At 35.8% G+C, this 25615-nt stretch overlaps 1 protein-coding gene across 2 annotated transcripts; it reads right to left on the reverse strand.

The window, feature by feature from the left end:
- Positions 1-295: 295 nt before the first annotated feature.
- LOC149831171 (uncharacterized) lies at positions 296-25145 on the reverse strand. Of its 2 annotated transcripts, XM_090013711.1 has the most exons (14): positions 24976-25145; positions 24080-24433; positions 17382-17556; positions 13730-13813; positions 13395-13636; positions 13059-13293; positions 11532-11611; positions 11360-11444; positions 6502-6633; positions 6309-6422; positions 4776-4823; positions 1017-1101; positions 852-905; positions 296-766 (listed from the first exon to the last, which is right to left on the reverse strand). In XM_090013711.1, exons 2-14 carry the CDS (start codon positions 24298-24300, stop codon positions 624-626), a joined length of 1698 nt encoding a protein of 565 aa, XP_089869837.1. In that variant the 5' UTR covers positions 24301-24433; positions 24976-25145; the 3' UTR covers positions 296-623. The 2 variants fall into 2 exon arrangements, with proteins under 2 accessions (XP_089869837.1, XP_089869838.1); XM_090013712.1 differs by lacking the exon at positions 4776-4823 and having other exon boundaries at positions 485-766.
- Between the last annotated feature and the right edge of the window lie 470 nt (positions 25146-25615).

Here is a 25615-nt window from a genome sequence, read left to right on the forward strand (position 1 = left end):
ATTTTCCCACAGCCTCCAAGCAGAATCTTTTGTTGTGGGCTCCCTCTGCCACTAACCTCCAAAAGCAAGGATCCTCCTTCCAGTATTTTTCTCCAAAGGAACGATGGCTATGATCCAGACATTGCATGGGACATCAACGGGCATAACATGGCCATGCATTGAAAGATCAACTTTAAAATAAAGCCCCCTCAATCCAATCCCACCCTGTTGATTGTGCTCATTGACCTCATCATCCATACCCCTTCTGCACTGCTTTCAAGTGTCAATAGTGCAAGTCTCTTTCAAATCAGGTAGATTTGTCAAAGTCCCAAAATTTCTATCTACGTATAAAATTGTTTCCACATGATTACACACACACACACATGCATATATGAGGCTGCCATTAACATTTACATAACAGGAGACCTCCATTACAAAGCAGCGACAGCAATGGAGCTTGCCTCTCCTTTACTTTTTATCAGAATACTTGCTAAGTGATCCATGGTCCACTCTAAACTGTAGAAGCCTTTGAATTGAAGGCTTTACATGGAAGACCAAGAAAAGGATTGGAGGCAGTTTTCGGATCTTTTTTGCTAGAAAATTCTGATGTGAACAATTCCTCGACTAAGATTTGCAGTTTTCGACTATCTGCTAACAAAATGAGGCTGATGTGGAGGTTTCATGTTGTGTGGTGGTGACCCTTCAGGGCTTTCAGAGACTTCCAGCTGAGTAGGCAATAGGTTCAGGAAGCTTCCCTGGATGGGCTGATTTGGACCAGCAGCAGGGTCTGCAGCAAACAAAGGATGATTTGAAGAACCATAAAACTGAAAAAGGTTCCATTTCATGGAATGAGAAGGCTTTGAAGGTCATACCGAACAATGTCTTAATTGATGGCTTCTTTGGCTTGCTCTTTTTCTTCAGTTCGGCTGCATTAATCAAACAGAACTATTTCAAACATTTGAAGAAAAGAATACCATGTTCAATTTGCAGGTATGATCCAACAAAATGCATGTGTCGCTCAGAGAGAGAGAGAGAACCAATTCCAGGCACATTTTGATCGTTAACAATATCAAAGTTCTTGTATGTGTATCCCACAAAATTCACGTCTTTGGATGAAAGCATCTGCAGAAAAACAAGAGAACTATATCAACTCAACTGTGAGAAGATATCACAAAATCCTAGGGGTGCAAAAAGTAAAATCGTGTCTACATATTAAATAGCATGAATCTGACTGAACTCAATTCCTCATAGCATGCAGTAGAATCTGCACTACCTACATTAAAAAAACTTATCTAAAATTGAGCTCAATGCAGAAAACTTTCAAGCCACCTATGGGTTAATAAATTTAATAGATGAGTTTCCGAAGCTCTTGGAAAAAGAATAAAAGAAGCACGAAGTAATTAAACAAATTTATAAGAACAAAACACAGTGTCACCGCCGTGGTGGTTACCCATGTGGTCATTGGGGTGCTGTATCAAGCTGAAGGCCCGGGATCGAATCCCGATGGCGTATGGGGGCTGTCGTTGCTTTATCATGGTTAGGGCACTTAAGGCTGGGTCCTCAAACCCGGAGTTTTACCTCACAGGGAGGTGGGCCCATTAAGTAACCCAGTTCTTGATGAGGGTTTTCCTTTGTTATAAAAAAAAAAAGAAAAAGAAAAAATACGATGTCCAATAATAACAGACAAATAGGTAGGTTAAGGATGCAAATAAGCTGAAAAAATATATAACCAAAGATTGAGAGATGGAAAATAGATACCCATGTACAAACAAAAGAATATTTCTAAAAGAAATAATAAATCAAAAGAAACAACTTCCGAACGAAACATAAAATTAAAGGTTGTAAAAATCTTTAAAAGACTGGAGATGAGAAAAGAAATAATAAAAATCTCCTTCAACAACAGAATACAGAAAAAATGAAAATGAAAAAAAGAATACGCATGCTGGATGCAGCAAAACTGGCGGAATTAGTTGGGCATGAGGCAAAATTAAATTGTTCACACGTTCCTGCTATAGATCAATGCTTCACCCAGTATACCTTGGTTCCCTAAGTTCTCAATTTGGAGTCATGGCCCTTCCCAAAGGGCTAAATTTTTTGCATAGTTGGTTCCAGCGGATACAGTAATATCTAAATCAATTTGAAGAAGAAAGCATTTTAGCTAGCTAGCAGTTTCATTATGTGGGTGCATACAAAGAGTCAACTTTCTCATCTGGTTGTGCACCTTCCTTCAGCAATTATTTCACTTTGCAAGGCCAGATGAAGCATTTCAGCTAGCCAGTAGTTTCATTATGTGGACGCATGACAAAGAGTCAACTTCTCATCTGGTTGTGCACCTTCTTTCAGCAATTATTTCACTTTTCATGGCCAGATGTCTCTATCAATCTCAAAGACAAAATCATGTATCCAGAAATTGATCTTGGGTCCTAGCAGAATTTGCAAAGCTTGCTCTCATGGAGTCAAAGGAACAACCAGTTGTTTAATGGGAATCCCTAAACCTGAAACCAGCATTTTCAAGTGCAGTTTTGGACGGTAGCTTATGCAAGAATGAAGTGGCCTACACCAGGTATTCCATGGATTGGTTCCTCTAGAACTGGTTGTTACTCATCACTGGATTTACCCGAATGTACCTGAAGTGACATCTTCCCACTCTCTTAATAAATCAATGTTTAGGTTATTTAAAGAAAAATAAAAGGTTCGCGAAAAGAACGTAAAACCTTTTTCTTGAAAGCATGGTTTTCATTAAAATACTTTGTTCCTTGATGAGAATCAACAAAAAATGATCTGATTGAAAAAATCTTCGGTTTTTTTTAAGGGGAATAGGATTTTCAAAGTTTATTTCCCAACCTTAGAGAAGTTACTATTTTCCAGGAACCCCTCAAAACGGTGGGGGGTGAAGCCAATTTATTTTAAGTATATAAAACCTTTGGCCCCTCAGAGATGCATAAGCCTCTTGATTATGAACAGACAATCTTTGCATCAAAAAAACCTCAACAATGGAAAATGTGGAAACCACACAGGATTCATGGAAGACAGCATGGCTCAGCCATGTGTATGCTATCAGAGCAGCAGCCAAGGCTGAGGTGACCAGGAAAAGTACACTGCAACTTTACAGGTTGCAAGACAAACTTAAAGCAACTCTTTTTCACCTGTATCCTTCACAAAAACACATAAAAAACTGTTGGAAAAAACAGAAAGTTGTAGATAAATCAAGCATTAGAGCTTATATTGTGCCAGGCCTTTAGTTTTAGTGAAAATTTTCACAATGAAAATGTAGTTGAACATAAACATTAAGTCATATTCCTAGAAGCCCATATTTTGTGATAACAAGTACCAAGCCAACTGCAGCAATTCTTGTTTTGCAGTATCACAGCAAGCACATCGTTTGATTACCACAGACACAGAAAGGTTGCAAATTGAGAGAGAGAAAACTCAATGATACTAAAAGGAAATTAGTAAGACTTTTAGGAAAAACATTAACCAAGAAGAAACATTAGTACTCATACGGAAAAATGCATATATTCAACAAAGTAGCAAATCTTGAAAGGGCACTCAACTAAATGCACCTAGGATAATTTGACAAATATGTAACTAATTATGGCAGTCAAGCAATGTATGCTGGTTAGAACTCAGAAGTAAGCATAAGAAAATAGCAATATATATAAGACAGATAGCATTGATCATAACCATTTCTAACTCACATAACTTCATTGTGTCTATGAGATATCACAAGCTAGAAAACTTATACCATCTACTGCCAGAGTTAAAAACTGGCTAGAAAAATATGACTAAAAGATAAACCAAAGCATTTTCTTAGCTTGAAATTGCCAATGAACTTATGATCATAATCATTTCAGATTTCTGGCAGAGATCCCATATCTTGCTATCGAGTAACCAATAGATTAATGCCTAGTAATATGCATAAAATGCAAATGACGCTTCATTTCTTGCTATTGCATGATCAACCCATTAATGCTTACTAACAAGTATAAATAGTTAGTCATGCTCCATTTTATTCATTTAATGTCAATAGATTAGAAATCTCAGGCAGATGTTTTTGCTTGCAGCAATGTCGATAGATAGTGCCAGTTCTATTGTTACAAGGTTTTCTACTTTGGGCAACGACACAGGACCCATGACTTAGAGTTGTTAGTGCACACATGTTCTTCTTAGTCCAAATGATCCAACCCCTAGCATACCAGCAACTGGACTATATCCATGACATAGTCCACAAACCTGACGACTATGCTTAGTTCACATTGAAATATAAGGTTACCACAAGAAGTGCATGAGCTTAGAAGGCCTTCAGAATTTGAGCAAGGCAGGTTTTGGTGACTAGTCGGATGGTAGCTCCATGGGATGGATAATGGCCTAAGGAATTGAACTTTAAGGTGGCAAGATAAGGCATGACCATAACATGGGCGCATCAAAGTGCCTAGTTAGGCCATCCTCCCAATTCAAGTAACATCAACAGTCCTAAAAAAACATCCACAGTTCTAAAAAACTTCATAGCTAGTACTCCTAAATCAGCAGAGTTTCTTTCCCCTCCCTTTTCAAATGATAGAAGGCATTTTCAGCAAGTTCAAATGATGCTTAAGAGAATATAAACAAATATTTCTGGAAAAAAAATACTTTGGTATGTTAAGAGGTGCACTTCCAAGTAAGTTCCAGGAGAACATTTTACAACTATTTAATTTGTTGTAAAAAAGATGCATGTTTGGAAACAGCACTGCAAGAAGCCAAAAATGCAATGCAAGCATAATAGTTTTTGCTATGGCAACAGTGAAATCAATCCTCACCTTTCTCCATGGGCCAGATTTCAATGAAGTTTGTAAAGGCATCCCTGACTGCAATAGACAATTCAAGTGGAGATACTTAATAATGGCATAAAGAACAAATTAACCAAAACTGCTGACATGAACATATATATAGGGTTAATCTAACATTATATTTAACATTAGATGGATTCAACCTTATTAAAATGACTAAAATACCCTTAAAATAATAAAAAAATTTAAAATCCAAGGTTACTTTTTGAGGTAAAAAAGGTGGACTTTGATAGCTTCATAAAGTTACTTTTTTGGATAAGGTGTTTGACTTTCAATCCCCTCCAAGTTCAAAAGACGTATAAGGCCCCAAAAAGTAACCATGCATTTTAGAAAAATACCATTTTCAAGGGTATTTTAGTCATTTTAATAAGGTTGAATACATCTAATGTTAAACACAACTAGTTTAATGTTAGATTAACCCATATATATGTTAATATATATATATATATAATAGACAATACCCATCAGGGGCATTTTGGTCTTTTCACTGGTGTAATAGGGTCAGCCTAGTAGGGGCTGTTTTATATTTTATATATATATATTTTAAATTTTTTATAACTCTTTTTATTAATATGGCTGTTGGAGCAGCCCAACGACTAGTTGGGCTGCTCCCCTTCTCTCTCTTTTGTAGTTATAAATAGGGGGTTTCCCCTTTGTAATTCCTATGCTTTTCTAAGCATTTTGTTAAGTGAATAACATATTTATTTTTATACTGCTCTCTTGTTTGGCTCTTTGTAGCCTTTGTATGCACTTTTGTGCTTTTGTATTGTTCCCTAGTGGACTTATATTTGTGCTTAAGCACATTGTATTTTGTATTTCTGCTTGTTTCATTACAATATATATAGTGGCCAAACATAGGCAACAAAAGTAACATAAAAGATCACCGTCTATTTTATCAATGTCTAGCCTAAGAGGTCAAGTCCAAAGAACTGAAGCAACCCCACCTTTGTCACCTAGATAAGAAGGCAATTGCTTTTCTTGACATAGGTATTATGACATTTCCATATTTCCTATAGATATATCACATCAACACTAATCATTTTCAGAACACATCAACTGGTACCTAGTTCATGTGTCTTGTATAGCAAGTTGGGCACTTCACACAAGTGTTCCATAAAAATTCCAATTATAATTTATTTGATCTGTATTATTTAATTGTTAAAATGGCCTTTATTTCCAATATGGACTATATTTGACAAGCTTTATGTGCAAGGTTCAAACTTCTGCCATCAGCTGTTTAATTCTCTTCAGCCACAAACTCTGACCTTCAGCAAATGTTGATCGCATTTTATCACAAGGATCAGAGGTAATCCTTTTATCTCTTTTTATCATATTTCGTACAATGATTATATTGTATGTAAAAAGTATACACACAAGTAGACAAACGAGTTACAAAAATTTTCATTGAACCATTGCAATTGTTTTTTGAAAAAAAAAACAGATATCTGTAAAAAATAAAGAAACAGAAAAGCAGCTTCAAGAAATTCTAAAGAAACACCAAACCTCTTCAAACTTCTCAAAGTTCTGAGTGTCTAACTCGTCATTGACCTCTGGTATAAATGCAGCTTCCATCTGGTATAATTTGTCCCACTGGACACCCTTAAACCAAGGGTGTGCCTATCAAAGAGGAAACTTATTAGCCCCATTAAGCAAGTAACAAACAAAAAAGAAATACTGGAAGTTAAGTGGAGCAGACCTTTATTTCATGAGCGCCTTTTGTACCCAGCCTCTGTTCAACATTGCATAACAACTTACTGATTAGATCTTTAGCTTCAGCAGATAGCTTTGCCTCCTCAGGGAATTTCAAATGGGTCCTCCAATTCACGATCTGCAAGAGAGAAAATCTAAAACGATGAAAAAATCAAACATAAATCATACAATATCAATTCATAAAAAGGCAAATCATGTCTCACTAGGATTAAAAAAATAGACTTAAGGCACCAAGAATAATTTATGCATAATATTTAGATTCCTACATCTTAACAATGAGCACATGTTTCCATTAAAAAAGTTCCTGAATATCTTCAGGATTGTGATCAAGCATAATTTATCCAGATCATGGGTATTACCCACACAAAACAAAAGATATCTTCAGGATGGATGCAGAAAAATCTCACTTGGCTCAGTAAAGATGAGACATTCTGTAGTTACCCTACTAGACATCATTTTGTTCTAATCAAGAAACACAACCAGGCACCAAACCAGACTGCCTCACCCAAGCACATATCCAGGAACATTAAAATTAAAACAAAAGAATCCAACACATCAATGCAAAAATTAATGCACACACACACAAGGAAAAAAAAAACAAATCTGAAAAAAAATGAAGACGACTACTGCTAGGGAAGGGCATAGTGTCAAGCAGTTGCATGGGCCCAAATCAGAGTTACTGGAAGGTTCATAGAACGGTGGGAAGTGATGCCCAGAAACTCGCTTTGGAAGAGCAATACTCCTTGCTTCCGAAACTTGATGGGAATCTCAATTCTCTCACACTTCTCCTATGCTTCCCACACACTTCTTCCATGTTTCCCTACATGATTTCTATATGTTTCTCTCACACTTCTTTTCATGTTTTTTACGCTTCCTCTCACGCTTCTCACTTACTTCCCATGTTCTTTCTCTAAATTGGTGACCATCATTTTCAGATTTTAACAAAAATTTAATTCTTACACTAGAAATCATGAAATCTAAGGATAGTCATTTTTATTCGAGTTTTTATTCAATTTTCATCCAATTATCATTTTGCTTCTCATTCAATTCCTATATCAATTTTTTTTTTATTCTCATTTTGCTTTTAAATTGATTCCTTGCTTCCCATTTCTATAAATTTTAAAATGTCACACTTCTCACTTCCTATTCTAGTAGTGTTTCCCATTTCCGCTTCCTAGTCTGGAAACCTTGGCCCAGACACAGCCCACCTTGGGCCTGATTGAGTTGGGAATTTACATCTTGAATGGCTTAAGGCTGGGCCTGAATTGAGACATTTTGTTGACAGGTCGACCACTTGTTAACCGGGCCAACCCACAACTTTTTCCAGTTTTTAAAATCATAGTTTCTAGGTTTTTTTTCAAGAGTTTTTACCCCATGATCCCTCTTTTCATCTTGGTGATAAAAAGGTTATCCAGTGGAAGTAGAGACTATTCCTCAGTCTTGTCTTCTTCTGCTGCCACCACCAATGTTGCCTCCTCCTCCTCCTCCTAAACCTTATTCTCATATTTTCTATTTTTTCATCAAAACATACTATTAGACTCTTGGTCTGGTTGGGAAAAGACTAGAGACTAATAAGAACAGGCATGACATTTATTTTTACCATGTATAGGGGTATGTTGGACATTTACCCTTCCTGGTAGATTATGGCTATATAATTCATTGTATGAGATGCTTAATATACATGAGATGCCCCTAGAGGAATAGATGCCATTCCCAAGAAGTTTCCCATCCTTTCCTTCGATTTTCTTTTTCTCCTCCTTTGTTATCTTTGCTTGTAGGGAACTATTTACAAAGCTAATTTAACATGGCATACGTCTTCATCAGGTCTTGATTGATGATCCTCCTTTGTTGATTTTTTTCTGATCTATTCTTTTTCCTACTATTATTTATTTCTTCCCTCTTGTTCTCCGTAGATCCTCTCCTTTTCCTTAAAATCTATTTCAATTTTCTTTTCTTAAAATCAATCAGTTTTCTCTTCATATTTGCCTCACTTCTGTTTTGGATCTTATTCAAAGCCCCTTTATGTCAGCCCTCTTCCAAAAAAAGGCATGATGTTTATCCAATAAAATAGGAAGAAAGATCTCAGAATAAATTTGTTGACAAATTTCAATCATCTTAGAACTGCTGCATTTAATAGAGAGAGAGAGAGAGTCAGGCTATTGTCAGTAGCAGGGTTGTACTGGGATCAGTTCCTGTTCTCAGAATCGATTCCTAGATTAATTTTATTCTTCTTTTATTTATTTTCTCCATTTTTTTTATGACATCATCTGCTGAGATCAGAAAGATTCATAAATGCAATCTGATCAAAAATTGCTGCAAGCTGTCAGCCCGCACCTCTGAGGCAGCTCAGACCATCTTTTTGCATTGGTTATCCTTATTTCTCATTATTTATGTTGATATACATATATATAATATATAGGGTAAAATTTTGGCTACTTGAATGAGAAACACCCTGTTCCATCATGCTTTCTTGATTTTTTTTTTGCAAATCAAGCCCAGATATTATCTGTGGTTTATTTGCTCAAAAACATGTTTTAGATTGTCTGATTGCATTGTATAACAGATGTTTTAAATGCTTCAAAATTCAATGGTCCTCAATGTGTAAAAAAATCACGATCGAGAAAATCATGTTTTTATGTCGAAACTACTCCATCAAAAGTGCATTTCTTAGTAAGGGGACCATGCTTAACACATCTGTGGGGTCAAATTAATGAAATAAAACTCTCTCTCTCTCTCTCTCTCTCTCTCTCTCTCACACACACACACACACACACACACACATATTTTTGTAACACCTGGGAGACCAGATGTTACAAAAGGATGGTCTGCTTTGACCCAAGTCTGAATAAGACCCGAGTCAAAGAAGCAAGTTTGAATTGTGCTCGGATCTCAGTCTGCTTTGACCCAGTTCTTATTTAGACCTGGTTCAAAGCAGATCCTGGGTCTACTCCGACAAAGATCTGATTTAGACCTGGGTCAAAGCAGACCCAGTCTACTTGGGTCGAGCTGATTAGGCCCAGATTTGGAACCAAGTTTGAATCCAATCAATCCATTATATATTTGAAATTGATGTGTCGCACCCTTCACACCCACCTCCCTTTGACATAGATTTGGAGAGAAGAAAAGGAAAAGGTGTCTCTACATATACTTTGATAAGTTCAATCACTAAAACATGGCTTTGATACCATGTTCAATTCCTCTTGTGAATCACAAAAGAAGAAGAAGAAGAAGAAAGGATGTTCTGGCTTGAAGAGTCATGACTCCTAATGAGGGGTGCTCCGCTTTTATATAACTTACAACCTGTACAATGCAACTTTGCCTCCAATAAGCTGTGGATGCAGAAAAGGACAGAAATACCCTTAATATTACATATTACTACAAGTCTACAACACTGATGAAAGATTGTAAAAATAGACACAAATGCGCAAGAAAAAATAACAAAGATACATTTTAACACCATCATGTATACTCAGTTTCCACCACCATTTGATGCAAAAAACTTTATTTAATACATCAAACCTTCTAATGCATGTTCAGTCTCTGTCACATGGATGCAGATGCAGGTACGGGATACGATGCAGATTCACTTGGTACGATATGGCATTTTTCAAAAATTAGGATTTGAGGACACAACTGAACATATATTATATTAATATATATAGGCATACTTTTTATCGTGTTAGACACTGTGTCATGCATGTCAGACAGTATATTGAATATGTCAGACACCATGTTGAGTGTGTCGGACATCGTGTCTAGCATTTCCAATGCCATTTGGATGTATCGGACACCGTGCAATGTGTCGGATGTGTATCATATCTTGTCAACATGTCGGACACATTATTGACCTTGCCCTATACGAATCGCACCGAATACTGAGTCATGTCGTACCAACATGTGATTCGCCCCTTGAGAGATGTGGCCTTGTAACATAGTGTTCAGTGTTCCCCCCTATTGATGGGAAGAACCACCTTATGCCAGTCAGGTTAATGAACCCTTTTCTTATTCTTCTTACCTTTACATAAATAAACTTCTAGTCTGTTTTCCTTGGCATTTTGAATAAGTTAAAACAAATGAAGGAATATTGTTTAATACACGATTAATGAGAATTAATCATCCAGCAAGCAAGAGATATTTTGAATTCCATAATTGAAGTTTGCTTCTCATCCTATCTTTCACTCCTGCCTACTGGCTACTCCTCGAAATACCATTAAAATATTCATGCCTAAATACCTCATCAGTAATGATCCTAATCTGCAGCCAAGACATTGCCAGCCAATATACCACGATGGTCAGGTGTGTTGAACAGTAACAGCTCACTTTTTTCTAATTAATATCCAATCTGGATGCAAGAGGGAAGCTCTTTAAAGTTGATCATGTTCTCTAAGCTTGATATTCTTCAGCTACAAAAAATAATAAGGGAGCATTTGAATCCCTCAGATCGCAGACCAAAGGGACCTCATCCCTGAGATTCCTAGCTCTCCGATCCAAGGATCTCTAGTCCAAACCCCTCCCTTCTCAGACTAAAATCAGTGCCGAACTAGAAAGCCGGCTTCTAGAACCAATTTGTTATGAAGGATAGTATGTTAGCGCTTGAAATCATGAAACAATCATAAGCTCTTTCATTTCAATTAGACAAATTGAGGGAAAGAAACGTGAGTTCCATCGCTACATTTTTTCATGTTCTCTGATACCATTACAAGGTTGAAGATGTGCAAAAGAAATATATAATAGCAATCCTACACCATCAAAAAGCTCAGCACCAAATATAAGCGATAAACTGCCATGCATGATGTGATGTCATATTAAAAGTCTAAATAAATAAATTTCAAATCCATGAGTACCTTTCTACAAGTTGCCATTGGTTCATCTGAATAAAAAGGTGGATAACCCACAAGCATTTCATACATAATAGCACCAAGAGACCACCTACAAGAAGGAATTGTCTATTTTTATCACAACCATAGAGTACATAATAATGAAACCGCAATAGATGCCTCTACCAACATCACTCACCAGTCACACTCCATCCCATATCCCTTCTTCAATAGAACTTCAGGAGCAATATAGTCAGGTGTGCCAACAGTAGAATAAGCCTGCAATTTTGAGTGGAAAAAAGTAAAAAGTAAATTGAAAGAAATCTGAGAAGAGAGTAGCTGGAACTAGGACAGCCAGATCCAATTGCTGCTAGGCAGGGGTCATGACAACATAGCGATAGGCAAGCCAAGCACACAAAGTATGCACTCTTATACTGTATATTTACCACAGTCACCGATATTTTGAAAATATAGCGATATTATCAGTATTTCAAGGTCAGTATATATTTTCCCAAGATTTTCAAAATATTGACAGAACCTAAAAGATTGCGATATGTTCCCAATATATTCCCGAGATTTTCAAAAAATATCTTTTTTATGCTTTAAGTATCTTTCTTTGTTTCTTTTATATTTTAAAACATTTTCTAATTGTTTCTTTATATTTTTGCAAGAAAAGTACTATAAAACCCATTATTTCTTGTCTTTTTTGTTATTCATAGCTTACGAGATCTTCCCAAGATTTTCTTGAGAAAATCACTTTATAAAAATATCCCCGAGAAAAACCCTTGCCGAGAAATTACCTTGAACACTACAGTGACTATTATATATACACAGCAGGACTGCTAGTTATATCAATTAGCAGCAGAATCCAGAGAAAACCACCCACTTTTGGGTACAGGCATCAACATACAGTACATACCAAGTACAAGTACATTAGTATAACATATCCGGAAATTTCAAATGTGACATGGGAAACAGAATGTAACACACCTCAAGCTGCAGGAACAGTAGAAATGTAATGGTTTGATTTTAAGAATCTAAAATGCTTCTAGATATGATACAGCTCCTTTGCACATATTGCTAGCCAGTAAGTAGTAGTTATATATTTAGTAATAAAAACTCAGTCACTTCTATGATTGTTACATAATTTCAAGCATAATAGGGTAAGCATCGACTTTAGAGTGAGTTATCATTTTACAATATTTCTATCCTTGAGCCAAGTTAATAACAAGTCATGCCTAATTTGTGTAGGTCTCTGTGTTTCATACTCATGGTAAATTGAAAAATAAAGAACTACCTCTTGCAATTTTTTTCTCTAAAATAAAGAATATGCCTGTTATAGCAAGTGACTAACGTGCTCTTTCATGTAGTTTTCTGTGGGACCTGGCAATAGATTCACTTAATTATAACAGGTAGTTATCAGTGCAACCTTTTAGAATTATTATAATAGAAAGAAGGTGACATAAAATCCCAATAGAAAACAATTGCCATTGTAATAACAGTTCAAAGTTACGAAACTAACAATCTGTAATTGGTTTATCAAGTAATACACTTCCACAACACCATCTAACAAAATATAATCAGTTGCATTTTTTAGCTTAATGGTGCCAAGAATAATGGTCCACGCATCAACCTTTTGTTACTAGCATATATGGATATTTGATTTCATGATATGAGAAAAAGCAGGAATGAAAAAAGTCACTACAGGACAAGATCATGAACTTGCCAGCATGCGCCTGTTCCTTTGCCAATGTAATAGTTGCTCCTGTTGTGTGCGTTTAGGTGCTGGAGAATTGTTCAAGTTACCATCACTCTCTAGGGATGATTTATTTCTTCCAGCTGCATGGTCATTCTCACTAAGACTGGGTAGGCTGCTACAATCCAATGGTTTACATAACCCAAAATCTGAAAGCCTTAAATGCCCATATCTATCGAGCAATAGATTGTCTGGTTTGATATCTCTATGAAGAAGCATCACCATATTAGCCATGCAATTCTCAGAAAAAATGACAAGATTAACACAATTAGCCACAAAAGCAATAGGCAGAATCAGAACAAAAACCTGTGTATGTAATTATGCTTGTGGATTGACTCAATAGCCAAGACTGTTTCACCCACATAAAATCTAGCCTCATCTTCGGTCAGTATATCTTTGCGCATAAGTAATGTCATCATGTCACCACCCGGAAGATACTCCATGATCAGATACAAGAACTCTTCATCTTGAAAGGAACAATAAAGCTTCACAATGCAAGGACTATCAACCTCAGCAAGAAGGTTTCTTTCTGCCTTGACATGCTCCACCTAAGCAACAAGTATCAGAATATAAGCATAAGACAGCTTTTCTGAAAAAAATGAAAACATGAAAGCACCTTAAAAAATCATTGAAAGCCATACCTGGCCTCTGCGAAGCATCTCTGACTTTTTTAGCTTCTTCATAGCATAAACACTGCCAGTGGTCTTTTCTCTACAAACTCTTACCTGGAAATAAAAGCAACTTTAAATGGAAGGGCCACATATGGAAAAATTCAATACGAATGTATCAAACAATCTGATAATGCAAACAATTTAAGAGCAATCAGATAGAAAATAAAACATAGACAAAGGTCCACCAAACCAAGAATTCACATATCAAATCACCATGCTCGAGCATAGGTCTGAACTAACATTAACTCATCTCTAGCACATGCAAATTTGAAAAACACAGATCCCATACATAAAAACCAAAATCTAACCATATGTTGAAAATTTCATATTAACATTAGTTGATCTCCAGCCCATGCAGATTTGAATAGCAGACATCCCATACATATAAAACAAAAACTAGCTATATGCCAAAAAGTTTCATATCTTGTCCAGAAATGAGCAGCATACAGTGAACACCGTAGGCTTCTAAGCATTCACCAACTTATTAAGCTTTAGTGAGATACTATTGTTAAGATAGTATATATATAGGTAAATGCTCTATAAGGGCATTTTTGTCATTTCAGACATGTAATAAAACCGTTTATTAAACAGTTCTTTTTTTCCTTTTTTCCTTAATATGTAATATTGTAGAGCCATCTATAGTCAAAATGACCATAGAGTCGTTGGGGCTCCCAACGGTCAGAAATATGACCATTGGGAGCTCCCTCTCCTCTCCTTTTGTTGTATATATGAAGCATTTGATCAATAAAGGCTTATAATTTTTACATTTTTGTGTATCTTTCCCTTGCCTTATTGATTGTGCATGTGCACTTGTATGATTGTGATCTTGTAAGCCTTTTAGTGGCTAGTGCTTTCGCATCTTTCCCTTGCCTTATTGATTGTGCATGTGCACTTGTATGATTGTGATCTTGTAAGCCTTTTAGTGGCTAGTGCTTTCGTGCTTTCGCATACTTCATTACAACTATATATATATATATATATATATATATATATATATATATATATATATATATATATATATATATATATATATATATATATATATATATATATATATATATATATATATATATATATATATTGTAGCACTGCATCTGTAACCTCAGAATCATTGTCTACTTAGAAAGAAGGCACATCAGCCACAGCTGATGAAAAGCAAGACACAGGGGATTCTGTTCCACAGAGCAAAATGTATCATCTGACAAAGTGGAAGGATCGCAAAATAAGCTGTCATCAGCCGAGGCGGATACAAAACGTGTAAAACAGTAAGTTGTGCATTTGATTGTGGTGGTTACTCTTTCATCCTTGCATCTCCTCTACCGACTTGCTTGTTCCAGTTTACATGCATCTGTTTGGTCCTAAAATGACTTACTCCTTAATCCTTGGTGTTTAATAGTTGCAGACTCCTGGACCTCCTACCATGTTTTATGAAAAAGGAAAAGGAAGCAGACAATATATTTGATATTTTTTTCTATGTTTCACCCTTTTTATGCTTTGTTATTTGTGTTTTGTACTGGTTAGCTTCTAACCTCAAAAGGAAAACATTATCTCCATTTCCCTTTTTGTTGTGCAATTAACTGGTGATAATTAACCATGATTTGGTTCCAGAATCCAACTCTTTTTTTTGTTGCTTTTCTTGAATTTGAGGATTGTTAACTTGTATTATTGAAGTTGATTCACTCTTCACAATATGGCCCCATCAGCTCTTCATTAGTTTTATTGGTAATTGAGTTTGATCTCCTTGGACCTGAACCTGTCATTTAGGTACAAGTGCAGGTGCGACTACATAGGGTATGCATGGGAATTTATAAAACAGTATGTATATCTACACACAAACACATGAACACACACTTAATGCACCATAAAAGTGGATGAACATGACCCTGACATAAGAGGTAATGGCTTGGGTGACTTGGGTCTGGATCAGGTCAGATCTGAAACTGGTCTAACCTCTACCGATGAAGTACCAAATGGCTGTGCCTGTGTCATACTGTGTCAACATGGATACAGCACCGTTTAGGAAGTACCCATGTTAAATGTCTGAAACTTTCACAGGATGATTACTGGAACTGCAGTACTTAGGGATGCCTGTAGTCCATCATCATTTGTAAAATTTTGAATTATGGCATGAATCAGTTGTGTAACTTTATTATTCAATGGGTTCTTGTAATAAGAAAAATATTTGTATAATGGCAGTTTATACATAGATGTAATGTGCTTCTCTCTCTCTCTCTCTCTCTCTCTCTCTCTCTCTCTCTCTCTCTCTCTCTCTCTCTCCAATTGCATGGGTTTTGTACTAGTATATATATCAAACGAACATATAGTTCAAACTCTTTCAAGTGCGAAACCAACAAATCCAAAAGAACAGGCTGCCATTTTTCTCAAAAGTATGTTGGTCAGCCCTAAAGGTTTCATTAGATTTTGCGAAAAAACATTGTGTCAGGAGATAAGATTAATGGAGTACGGTCAACGGACAAAGAGACGGAAAATATCCAAGCCAACGTCTGCCAGGACTGTGGACAAATTAAGTAACCGGGCAGCTTGTGCTTTCAGCTAAATTAACCTTAAAAAGTAATAAAACTCTAACATGAGAACAAATGTAGGCACAGGTGGCATTCTTTTTTATATTTTATCAGAAAAGGACATTATAGAAATGACACTGCAAATAAAATCAGCAAAGAGAACCGAAAAAGATTATTGTGAAATAAAATATGGACAATAAGAAAAAGTAGCAATCAACAAAATATTAATACGTAGCACCTAAAGAAAACATATCAGAATCTACTTTACTGAATCAAACATCAATAGATAATCTCAGTATTGAATATATTTTACAGCATCCATTGATGATATAATAGAATATAACAGGAAAAGGTAACTATAAAATATGACTGTCTAAAAAGGTGCTGACACAGAAGAACAAAGATTCTCTCCTAATTTTGTGAGAGAAAGATTTGGCCATTAAGACAGAAAATAAGAAATATGTTTTATTTCTACAATCTATTTATTACGAAACTAAATGGATTTCTCCCAAATTTTAAGGGGCATGAGTTAGCAAAATAGGATTTAATCACTCAAGTTCATAAAGTTAAGAGAGTAAAAAGGAAAGATAACTTCTTTTTTCAAGGAGGCAAAAAGTGCATTGATAATAAAATTATTAATCCAAATGAAATTCAATTGAAAATAGTTATATTTGAGAAGAAAAAATCTCCTCTATTTCTTGTGCTAAATTTGTTTCTTATCTTAAAAATGTTGTAGAGGAAATTACAGCATTCAACATGGAAACACTATGAAATTATTGCAATATAATAAGAAAGTAATGCTAATATGCACTCATTTTTTATAACAAAAATAAAAATAATAATGATATATAATCATAATAATCATAACAATGTGGGATGAAAAGAAGTTCATATCCAAAATTTCACTTAGTTATTGAGCAAGTCTTTTTTATCTTTCACTGTTAATTGCTCTTTTATTATTAAAACAAAGAAATGTTTGGGGCTTATGCCTCAAACAGCAACAAGAGAATAAAGCCTCTCCACATATGATTAAACAACCTTGACTTCAACATGTGCTTTCTAAAACTTTGCTATTGAGCACAAAGAAGGGAGAACAATACCTCCCCAAATGCACCTCTCCCTATGATTGTAAGCAGATCAAAGTCATCAACACCCATTCTGTGCCTCTGAAGGCGCATATACTCTGTCTCCTTTTTTTCCAAATATTTAAGAAGGTTGCACTGCTCTTCTTCAGATACTTCTGCATCAGCGAGCTTCCGTTCCAAGACCCAACGCCTGAAAAGTAAGACATAATCAGAAATATAATTTAACAGAGTAAAGCCTTCATTATACAAATATTCTAAAAGGAAGCTGTCTTGCATGCTCAATTGTGTGCACATAATAATCTAAAGCTTCAAAACATGAAATGGTCATGAAAAAAGGAAGCACTCCACTTTTTAACTCCAGAAAATATATATATATATATATATATAGAGAGAGAGAGAGAGAGAGATGGTAGCTGCTAACCACTTTTCAAGCTAACCGCCAGCTAACCAGGCTTTGAAGGGTTTTTTCCATGTTTTTCTTAAATTTGACCATGCAGATGTGTTCTACATGCTTGATTTTTTTATAAATTGACAATTGGATCATCCGATTCTGATACGCAGGTAGGTTTTATAAGGTTTAAAAATCGACCGTCTAAGATTTTCATAAATATTCAAGGCTTAAGAAAACATGTTTTTTATCGAAAAAACATGACCCAAGTGTCGTTCTCTAGTAAATTGACCATGTCAAACACATCTGTACAATCAAATTTAAGGAAATCATGGAAAAAGCTCTTCAAAAACACGGTTAGCTGACAGTTCGCTAGAAAAGTTGTTAGCAGCTACCACCTCTCTCTCTCTCTCTTTATATATATATATATATATATATATATATATATATGCTAGACATGTTTCAAAAGGTTGCAAATAACACCAGAATGTAACTTTATATACATTCCAAAATCCAAATGAGATAAGTATGTAATGAAACAAGTGCACAAATACAATGCCACAAAAGTGGCTACAAAGGTGCACACTCACAAGTACAAAACAATACACAAATCTCTCAAAAGAGAACAAGAACATATAAAAAATAAAGGGCTTTTATTCAACAATGCTTGGAAACAAGCATACCAAATACAATAGAGGGAGTGCCTTTATATAGGCACTCCCATGCTTAAGGGGGCTGCCCCAACTAGCTGTTGGGCCAGCCCCAACGGCTAGAATTCTAGCCCTTGGGGCTGGTCCAACAGCTAGTTGGACCAGCTCCCAACATCCCTATTACATCAGCACATAAAAAGAAAAATAAAAGAAATAAAAACAGAAATTTGTCAGTCCCTATTTGACTGACATCTATTACAACCTGAAATGACTGAAATACCCCTGATGGGTATTTCAGTTTACATACACAACTTGAACTACATATATATACAAAATGCAAATGTCATGTACACAATAAATTTTAACACCCTCCCTGAAACTTATGGCGTGATCATCGAAAGTTTGTCAAGAAGAATATAAAATCGAGGTGATGGAAACACCTTGGTGAAGAAGTCTGCTATTTAATATTCAGAGATAGCATAAGGTAGAGTGATGGTGTGCCTTAGAAATTCTTCACACACATAGTGGCAGCCATTTCGATATGCTTGGTGTAATGAAATACAAAAATGTCACTTATGGACATTCACAATCACTGAAATACTATATATATACAAATTGCAAATGCAAATGTCATATACACAATACATTTTAACAGTAAACACTAACTTCACTTGTTATTAGATCTACTAGACGACTGTGTTAGATGTCAAATTATTTTTTACTAGATCTGATAGGTAAATTGCTATGATCATGATGTGTAGATTTAAGCAAAAGCTATAAGTAAGCCTCTCTGTAATGTGAGGTAAGGTGCTGGATGATCATGCTTTTCTATGTGTGGATTTAAGCAAAAGCTACTACAAGTAAGCCTAATGCGTGAATCCCTTCATAAGTAATAAAATAAATTGCAGAAAAAATGTCTCATATGTGCTCAACAATATGCCAAAATGGTTACTTAAATAAGCAAAAGAAAAAACTGCATGCTTCAATCTTCCTTGGGATCAACCATTCCAAGTTTCCAAGTATCCCTTTGAGATCATGCCATGTTCATCGATCATAACCAATATAATCATGTCAAATGGGTTTCTTGCATGCTAGCATTATTTAAAGAGTTACCTAATTGATGAATTCCAGAAGCAAGGCTTTTTGTTTATTTTCCTTTCAGAAGTAATAGGTTTCCACTAACGTGGGAACATTAGTTACCCAGAGTCCTACTTAAACTAGCCAAGGTGTTTACTACCATAGTTCAAGTAATAGCATTGTTGTCTATCAGTAGCATCAGGACATTTGTTTATAGAAATTAACTAGTGTGTTTATGTCATTCAAGTTAGAAAATATTCAAGTGGCAGTTCTATAATTTACTATATGTTACAATGCTGTAGCTCCAGTTTATGTACAAGGGTGTTCAAAAATTTAAATCATTGTACATTGTTCCATAAATGTATAAATGTCTTAATAAGATAGGACATCCCACAGTGTGTGAATCATGGACTGCTGGCTCATTCCACGTTGGGCACACTTTTACCATTATTACAAGGTACGGGTTTCAAGAGAAAGAAGGTTCAAGGAGCACATCAGTTTTTCCTATATGCTTCAGTTCATCCCACCCAACTTCTCTTGGCCTTCTTCCCCCTTGGTCCTCTTGATTCTAGTCTCTTTGTTCAAACCTTTGTTCTTGTTATCCAGTTTTTTATTGCAATGTCATTGTTAGTCTTCTTGGTACTTTTTTTGGTTAAAGAAAATAACCATGGATATAGAAACAGAAATGAAAAACCATTTTATTTCACAGTCCAGACTCTGATGGCAGATCAGCAAATATATTGCTAATGTCAGCAATCAGCAACCTAGATCAGCCTATCAGTAATCAGGCCTCCCATTCAACAAATTGACCTGTTCAATAGGCCAATACCAGCCTTATTTGACTAGGTTTATGAAAAAGAAAGGTTACAAGTGAAGATCATAATATTATTCTAAAGTGTGTCGGTCTAAAATCTAAATTTTTGAAGTTCTAATCTACTTCTTAAGTCCACATCTTTTTGTCATCATTTTTTGCAAGTCCAAATCTACCCTTATTCCCATGCAGACCTTTTGTTTCGCCATGGCTGATGTCCCTGTCCCTTTGAACTCTTATTTTCTTTCTCGACTTGTCCCTAAGAAGCTCAAATCTTCAAATTATCACATGAGAACAGTGAATCACTCCTTTCATCAAGAGTTCAGATCTCATTGGGTTCTGATCCAGCTCTCGCGAATTTTTTAAGGAGAATAAGGCAAGGAGATAGATAACGTAGCCATACTTTCATTGTTTTAGCTTCTAATCTAGGGTTTTAATTTAGAGTTTCAGCCTAGGATTAGACTGGATAACATGCTTGTCCATATTCTTTATACTTTATGTTAAGGAAAGTCATTTAACATACAGGGGTATAATAATCATTCAAGTTAGAAACATGACTCACTGAGTCATCCCACTGATAGATGGGTTGCTTACAAAGCATTTGGCATTGAGCATCAGGTGTGTCTGGTGGCAATGGAAGCAAAGGAAACCACTGCCACCAGGCATACAAGGACTATAAGACATTAGCAAAAAGAGCATTGTGGGCAATGTAACACGGGTACATCAAAATGTGTAGCATACCTGTGTCAATGCTGGTATATCTATGGTTCTGGTGTTGAGTGCTTGTAAATGCTTCTGCATATACATACACTACATTTAGTACATATATAATGTATCTTTGTATGCTCTCTCTCTCTACAAACATACACCCCCAGCCGTCATTTAAAAAACATCTCATACCATGCATCCAGACCTGTGCCTATGTGACAGATTGTGGGGGGGGGCAGTCATCAATTAAAAAACACGTCATACCATGCATCCAGACCTGTGCCTATGTGACAGATTGTGGGGTATACGCATAGTGACAAAATTTTAAAATGAAAAAATATCGGCAGTCAAAAACTCATGAGAATTTGATTTTTTTTTGTTTTAATCTTGATTTTTCGGCAAATCTCGGCAATAAAAATAAATTAAAAATATAAAAAATAACTTTTTATAGGAAAATATAAATAAAAAATATTTATAAATAAAAACCACATGGTTTTTTATGATAAATAGCGTGTTTAAATTGCGATAATTATATTTTGGTGAAAAAATAGTGATATTTTGAATATATCATGGGAAATTACCATTTAAAACGTTCAAGTAATTTCTCGCAAGATATCACGAGATTTTCATAAATCTCATGATATTTGTCATTGTGGGTATAAGTAGGTCTATTACACATGCATAAAGTAGATGGTAGCATGAGAGATTCAAGGTGCATCTAACAGCAAAAACTTTTTCTCAAGCGTAGAGACTAGATTATGAGAAAGTACAGGATTCAGACATCAACAGGAACCAAGCTAATGCTCACTTGATTAGGGCCTACATCAAATGGATGCAAAAAATGCATTCTTGTACAAAGATTTGAAGGAGAAAAATTATATGGAACAACCACCAAGGTATTGGAAAAGAGATCTAGCAGATTAAAGATGTCACTTTTATGTTTTGAAATAAGCACTCAGGCCTTGATTATTTGTGTTTGTCGACATTAGAAAACATAGAATCACATTTTTACTTATTGATCGGGATGACATAGTTATGATAGGTCATCTTCAAGCCATATTAATGAGGTAAATATTATGTTAAAGCAAAAATTTCAGTTGAAAATCATGAGGCACAAGTACTTTAAAGAGTAGAGGTTCATAAAGGGCAGGGTCATATGCTCCTGCCCCATCTCAGCAAAAAATATAAATTTGATATATACTAAAGAGGGGTGGAATGAAGGATTGTAAAAGTGTATGTATTCCCCATAAATCAAAACCTAAACAATCACACAAATGAGAACCATGTGAAGTTCTCAAGGCCTATAGAAGCATCATATTCATATGTGCATTACCATATTTCACTTTTACTTGAATATTCTGCATGCACTTAATCAAGTATCATAACTCACAGATTCATACATATGGATAAGTTCCTGGTGCAGATGTGCATTGAGTATCAATGAGTTGAAATGAATAATATCTTATTGCTCATGTTTTTCTAAGTGAATCCAACCTTATGGATACGATCTACATGGTCAGTTTGCAGGGATCGACTTTTGACTTGCTGAAATCTGGTGTGTGCACTGTACAGGTTTTTTGGTGATTCAAAAATCAATGGCCATAAATGCACTAAATTTTTATGACTAAAATGTTGAACACATCTACAGGGTCAGATTGAGTCAAAACAACTTGCACCAATGAGTTTCAACTCATTGATCCCCACCAAGACTTATCCCACATATATATGGGTGCTTCTATGGTGGTACTGTACCACCATAACTTACGGTGGTACACTTGATTTACATATATCTAAGCTCCAAAAACAAAATCTAATTTTCATGTATTTAAAGTTGACTCAAATAAAAAAATTTATACCATTTCTAAACCACCTTATTTTCATGAATTGTGAGCCATTAATTTTTCACCACCTCAAAAATGAATCTTACGGTTCATTAAACATGATAAAACCTTTCAACATATTAAATAAACCATGCTAAGCACATCTGTACGGTTAGATCTACCATTTGGTGGCTAGATCCATACAAACAAGAGAGTGTAGCACCATAAGGTATCATGCTACAGAACCACCATATATTTTCCTGATATATATATATATATATATTGATTTATTTATTTATAATTTCATGGTGGCTCTTTATTTTTATAAAGTATTTCAAATCTAAAAGTACATCTAACAAATAAGTGTTTATTTTGTTCAAAATTAATTGTGTACTATCAGTCATGACAGGTAATGCATTATATATTTATTTATTTATAATTTCATGGTGGTTTTTTATTATAATTGTCATGACTAAGGTCATTTTAATATTTTTATAAAGTATTTCAAATCTAAAAGTACATCTAACAAATAAGTGTTTAGTTAGTTCAAAATTATTTGCATACTATTAGTCATGACAGGTAATGAATGCATCAAACCACATTCCAAAAATTGTTAAGAACAAGAAAGAATTGTTAACTTTCAACATCCACAGCTTGTGCACCAGTCAGATATGGGTAGACTCATGCTTGACCCATGTTGTCCAATTCTGTATTGGCAAAGAAGCTTATGTATGTATGCAGTATGCAGTATCCACATAAATGCATGCTCGCCCGTGCACTTGCGCGCACACACACAAGCAGAAAAAGCTTAGAAAAAACAGGATCAAATGGATCTCTAATGGAACCACCGGCTGTGGTTACCCATGTGGTCAGCGGGGTCTTGTGTCAAGCTGAAGGCCCAGGATCGAATATCACTGGCGCATGGGGACCGCCGATGCTTTACCACGGTTGGGGCACGTATGGCTTAACCATACAAGAGGAACACTGTCCGGCAGAATTTTGGAAGCTCAAAATAATGACACTTGCATAATAAACTTTTAAAAACCCCATCAAGGTTCGATTTTAGCAGAAATCCTCGCCAAACAACCAACGAGAAGTTCTAAATTAGCGGCTGGAAAGACACGGAGATTGCCAACCAATCATGGTACCAGATACAGCATTTGCTTGTGTACATACAACCTACTAAACCGCATTTGAACCAAGAAAAACCATTAAAAACAACAAAAATCATCAGAAATGCATCTGAGTTGGATCCTTACCTCTCCTTCCGTTCTTGCAAGCTCTTCATCTGCGTCTTATAATGGTTCTCAATATACTGCTTCGCAGCTGCAACTTTCTGATTCGTAATGCTCGAAGGAGCCTCATCACTAACCTGCTGTTGACTATCCTTCCCGCTATCTGTTTCCTTCTTCTTTCCCGAAGCCTTCACCTTGTCCGCTCTAGGCTGCAATTTCTGAAACCAACTTCTTGCCGACTCCATCGTAGCACCACTATCAACACATCCTAGTTCCAAAACGCAAAATTCTCCCCAAAATCACCACAGCCACCGCAGAAGAACCCCAATAACGGAATCCCCAGTCGCAACCACCCCAAAATTTCCACCAAAATCCACTCTGTGAAGCAAAGAAAGAACAAATTCAGATCACATGTAAAATTCAATTGTAAAAGCCCATTCTTGATCAAAATTAACCACTATTCCAAAAAGAATAAACTCGTAAGATCCAACATTAAAAAAAATGACGAAGAAAAACCAAATTCAGTACATCAAAAGCCGAAAAAAATCTACAACCAACGAATCAAATTCCCAACATAAACCTCAATTCCAACCTCTACCTTACCCTAACCATCCAAATCCATGAAAAAAAAACACCATCCCTACCCTCAAACGAACTAGTAAAACCCAATCCCAATCAATTCCGCACCATCAAATCCTCAAATGAACAAACCAGACGCCCGAATTCCCCCAGAAAAGAACATAATCCGCAATCCAGCAACCTCAATTTCCACGACTGGAAAGGATCGCTCAGAATTCTCGAAACCATAATCGATCGAGAACCAAGGCGATACAGAACGCGATCCCCGAGATCAGCGATCGGACGAGAGAAGGAAAAATCGGGATCCACAAACGAGATCGAGAAGAGAACGGGTCTCTTACCCTCAAATTAGGGCAACAACAGACGTGAATGGCGTCGAAGAGAAGACCGTTTCAGAGAGAGAGAGAGAAATCCGGGAAAGAAATTTGGCTCTTCTTTTTTTCTTTTTCTTTTTTTTCTTTTTTGTTTTTTTTTTCTATGCCCCACCCTTCTTCTACGTAGCTTCCCCTTCGGCTGTCGAAACCTCGATAATGACTATAATACCCTTCGAAAATTTCGTTTTCCGGTTATGTGCCACTAATAAATTACTTTTATACCCTTCTTGTCATCTCGTATAAAAATAAGGCTGTTAAGGTCACCAAGTTGGCGGGACGTCACCAGTTCAAACCCATTGAGGTTTCCTCGCCACAAAGTCTAAGCAGAGAGATCTCAAGGGTTTTACCAACCGAATGTTTTTGCCAATCTGCAGTTAGTAATAGGAGGGTTTTTCCTTGGCCTATTTTTTAAAAAGAGAAAAAATGAATGAATTTAAGTCAAGGTTGCATGTTTTACGTTAAGCTTCAGCTTCAGTCTAGGCTTAAGCTCGCCATAAGCTGAGTTTGCACCAATAGCTTCAACTAATTGTTCTATATTGTTAATTAAATTAATATAATTCGTGTTCAGTGTTTGCTATAATCGTTTGTATTTATAATCGATTTGACA

Source organism: Nuphar pumila, chromosome 7 (genome assembly GCF_984573655.1).
Source record: "Nuphar pumila chromosome 7, dmNupPumi1.hap1.1, whole genome shotgun sequence".
In the NCBI taxonomy this organism is placed as follows: Eukaryota; Viridiplantae; Streptophyta; class Magnoliopsida; order Nymphaeales; family Nymphaeaceae; genus Nuphar; species Nuphar pumila.

What these genes read in the sequence shown, in the direction of transcription:
- LOC149831171 (XM_090013711.1), bottom strand. Translation starts at nt 24,300, where the DNA reads ATGGAGTCGGCAAGAAGTTGGTTTCAGAAATTGCAGCCTAGAGCGGAC. An exon ending in TATGGGATGGAGTGTGACTG is followed by an intron (nt 11,445 to 11,531) that starts GTGAGTGATGTT and finishes TCCTTCTTGTAG; the next exon opens with GTGGTCTCTTGGTGCTATTA. An exon ending in ATCAATTAAGACATTGTTCG is followed by an intron (nt 767 to 851) that starts GTATGACCTTCA and finishes TGTTTGCTGCAG; the next exon opens with ACCCTGCTGCTGGTCCAAAT.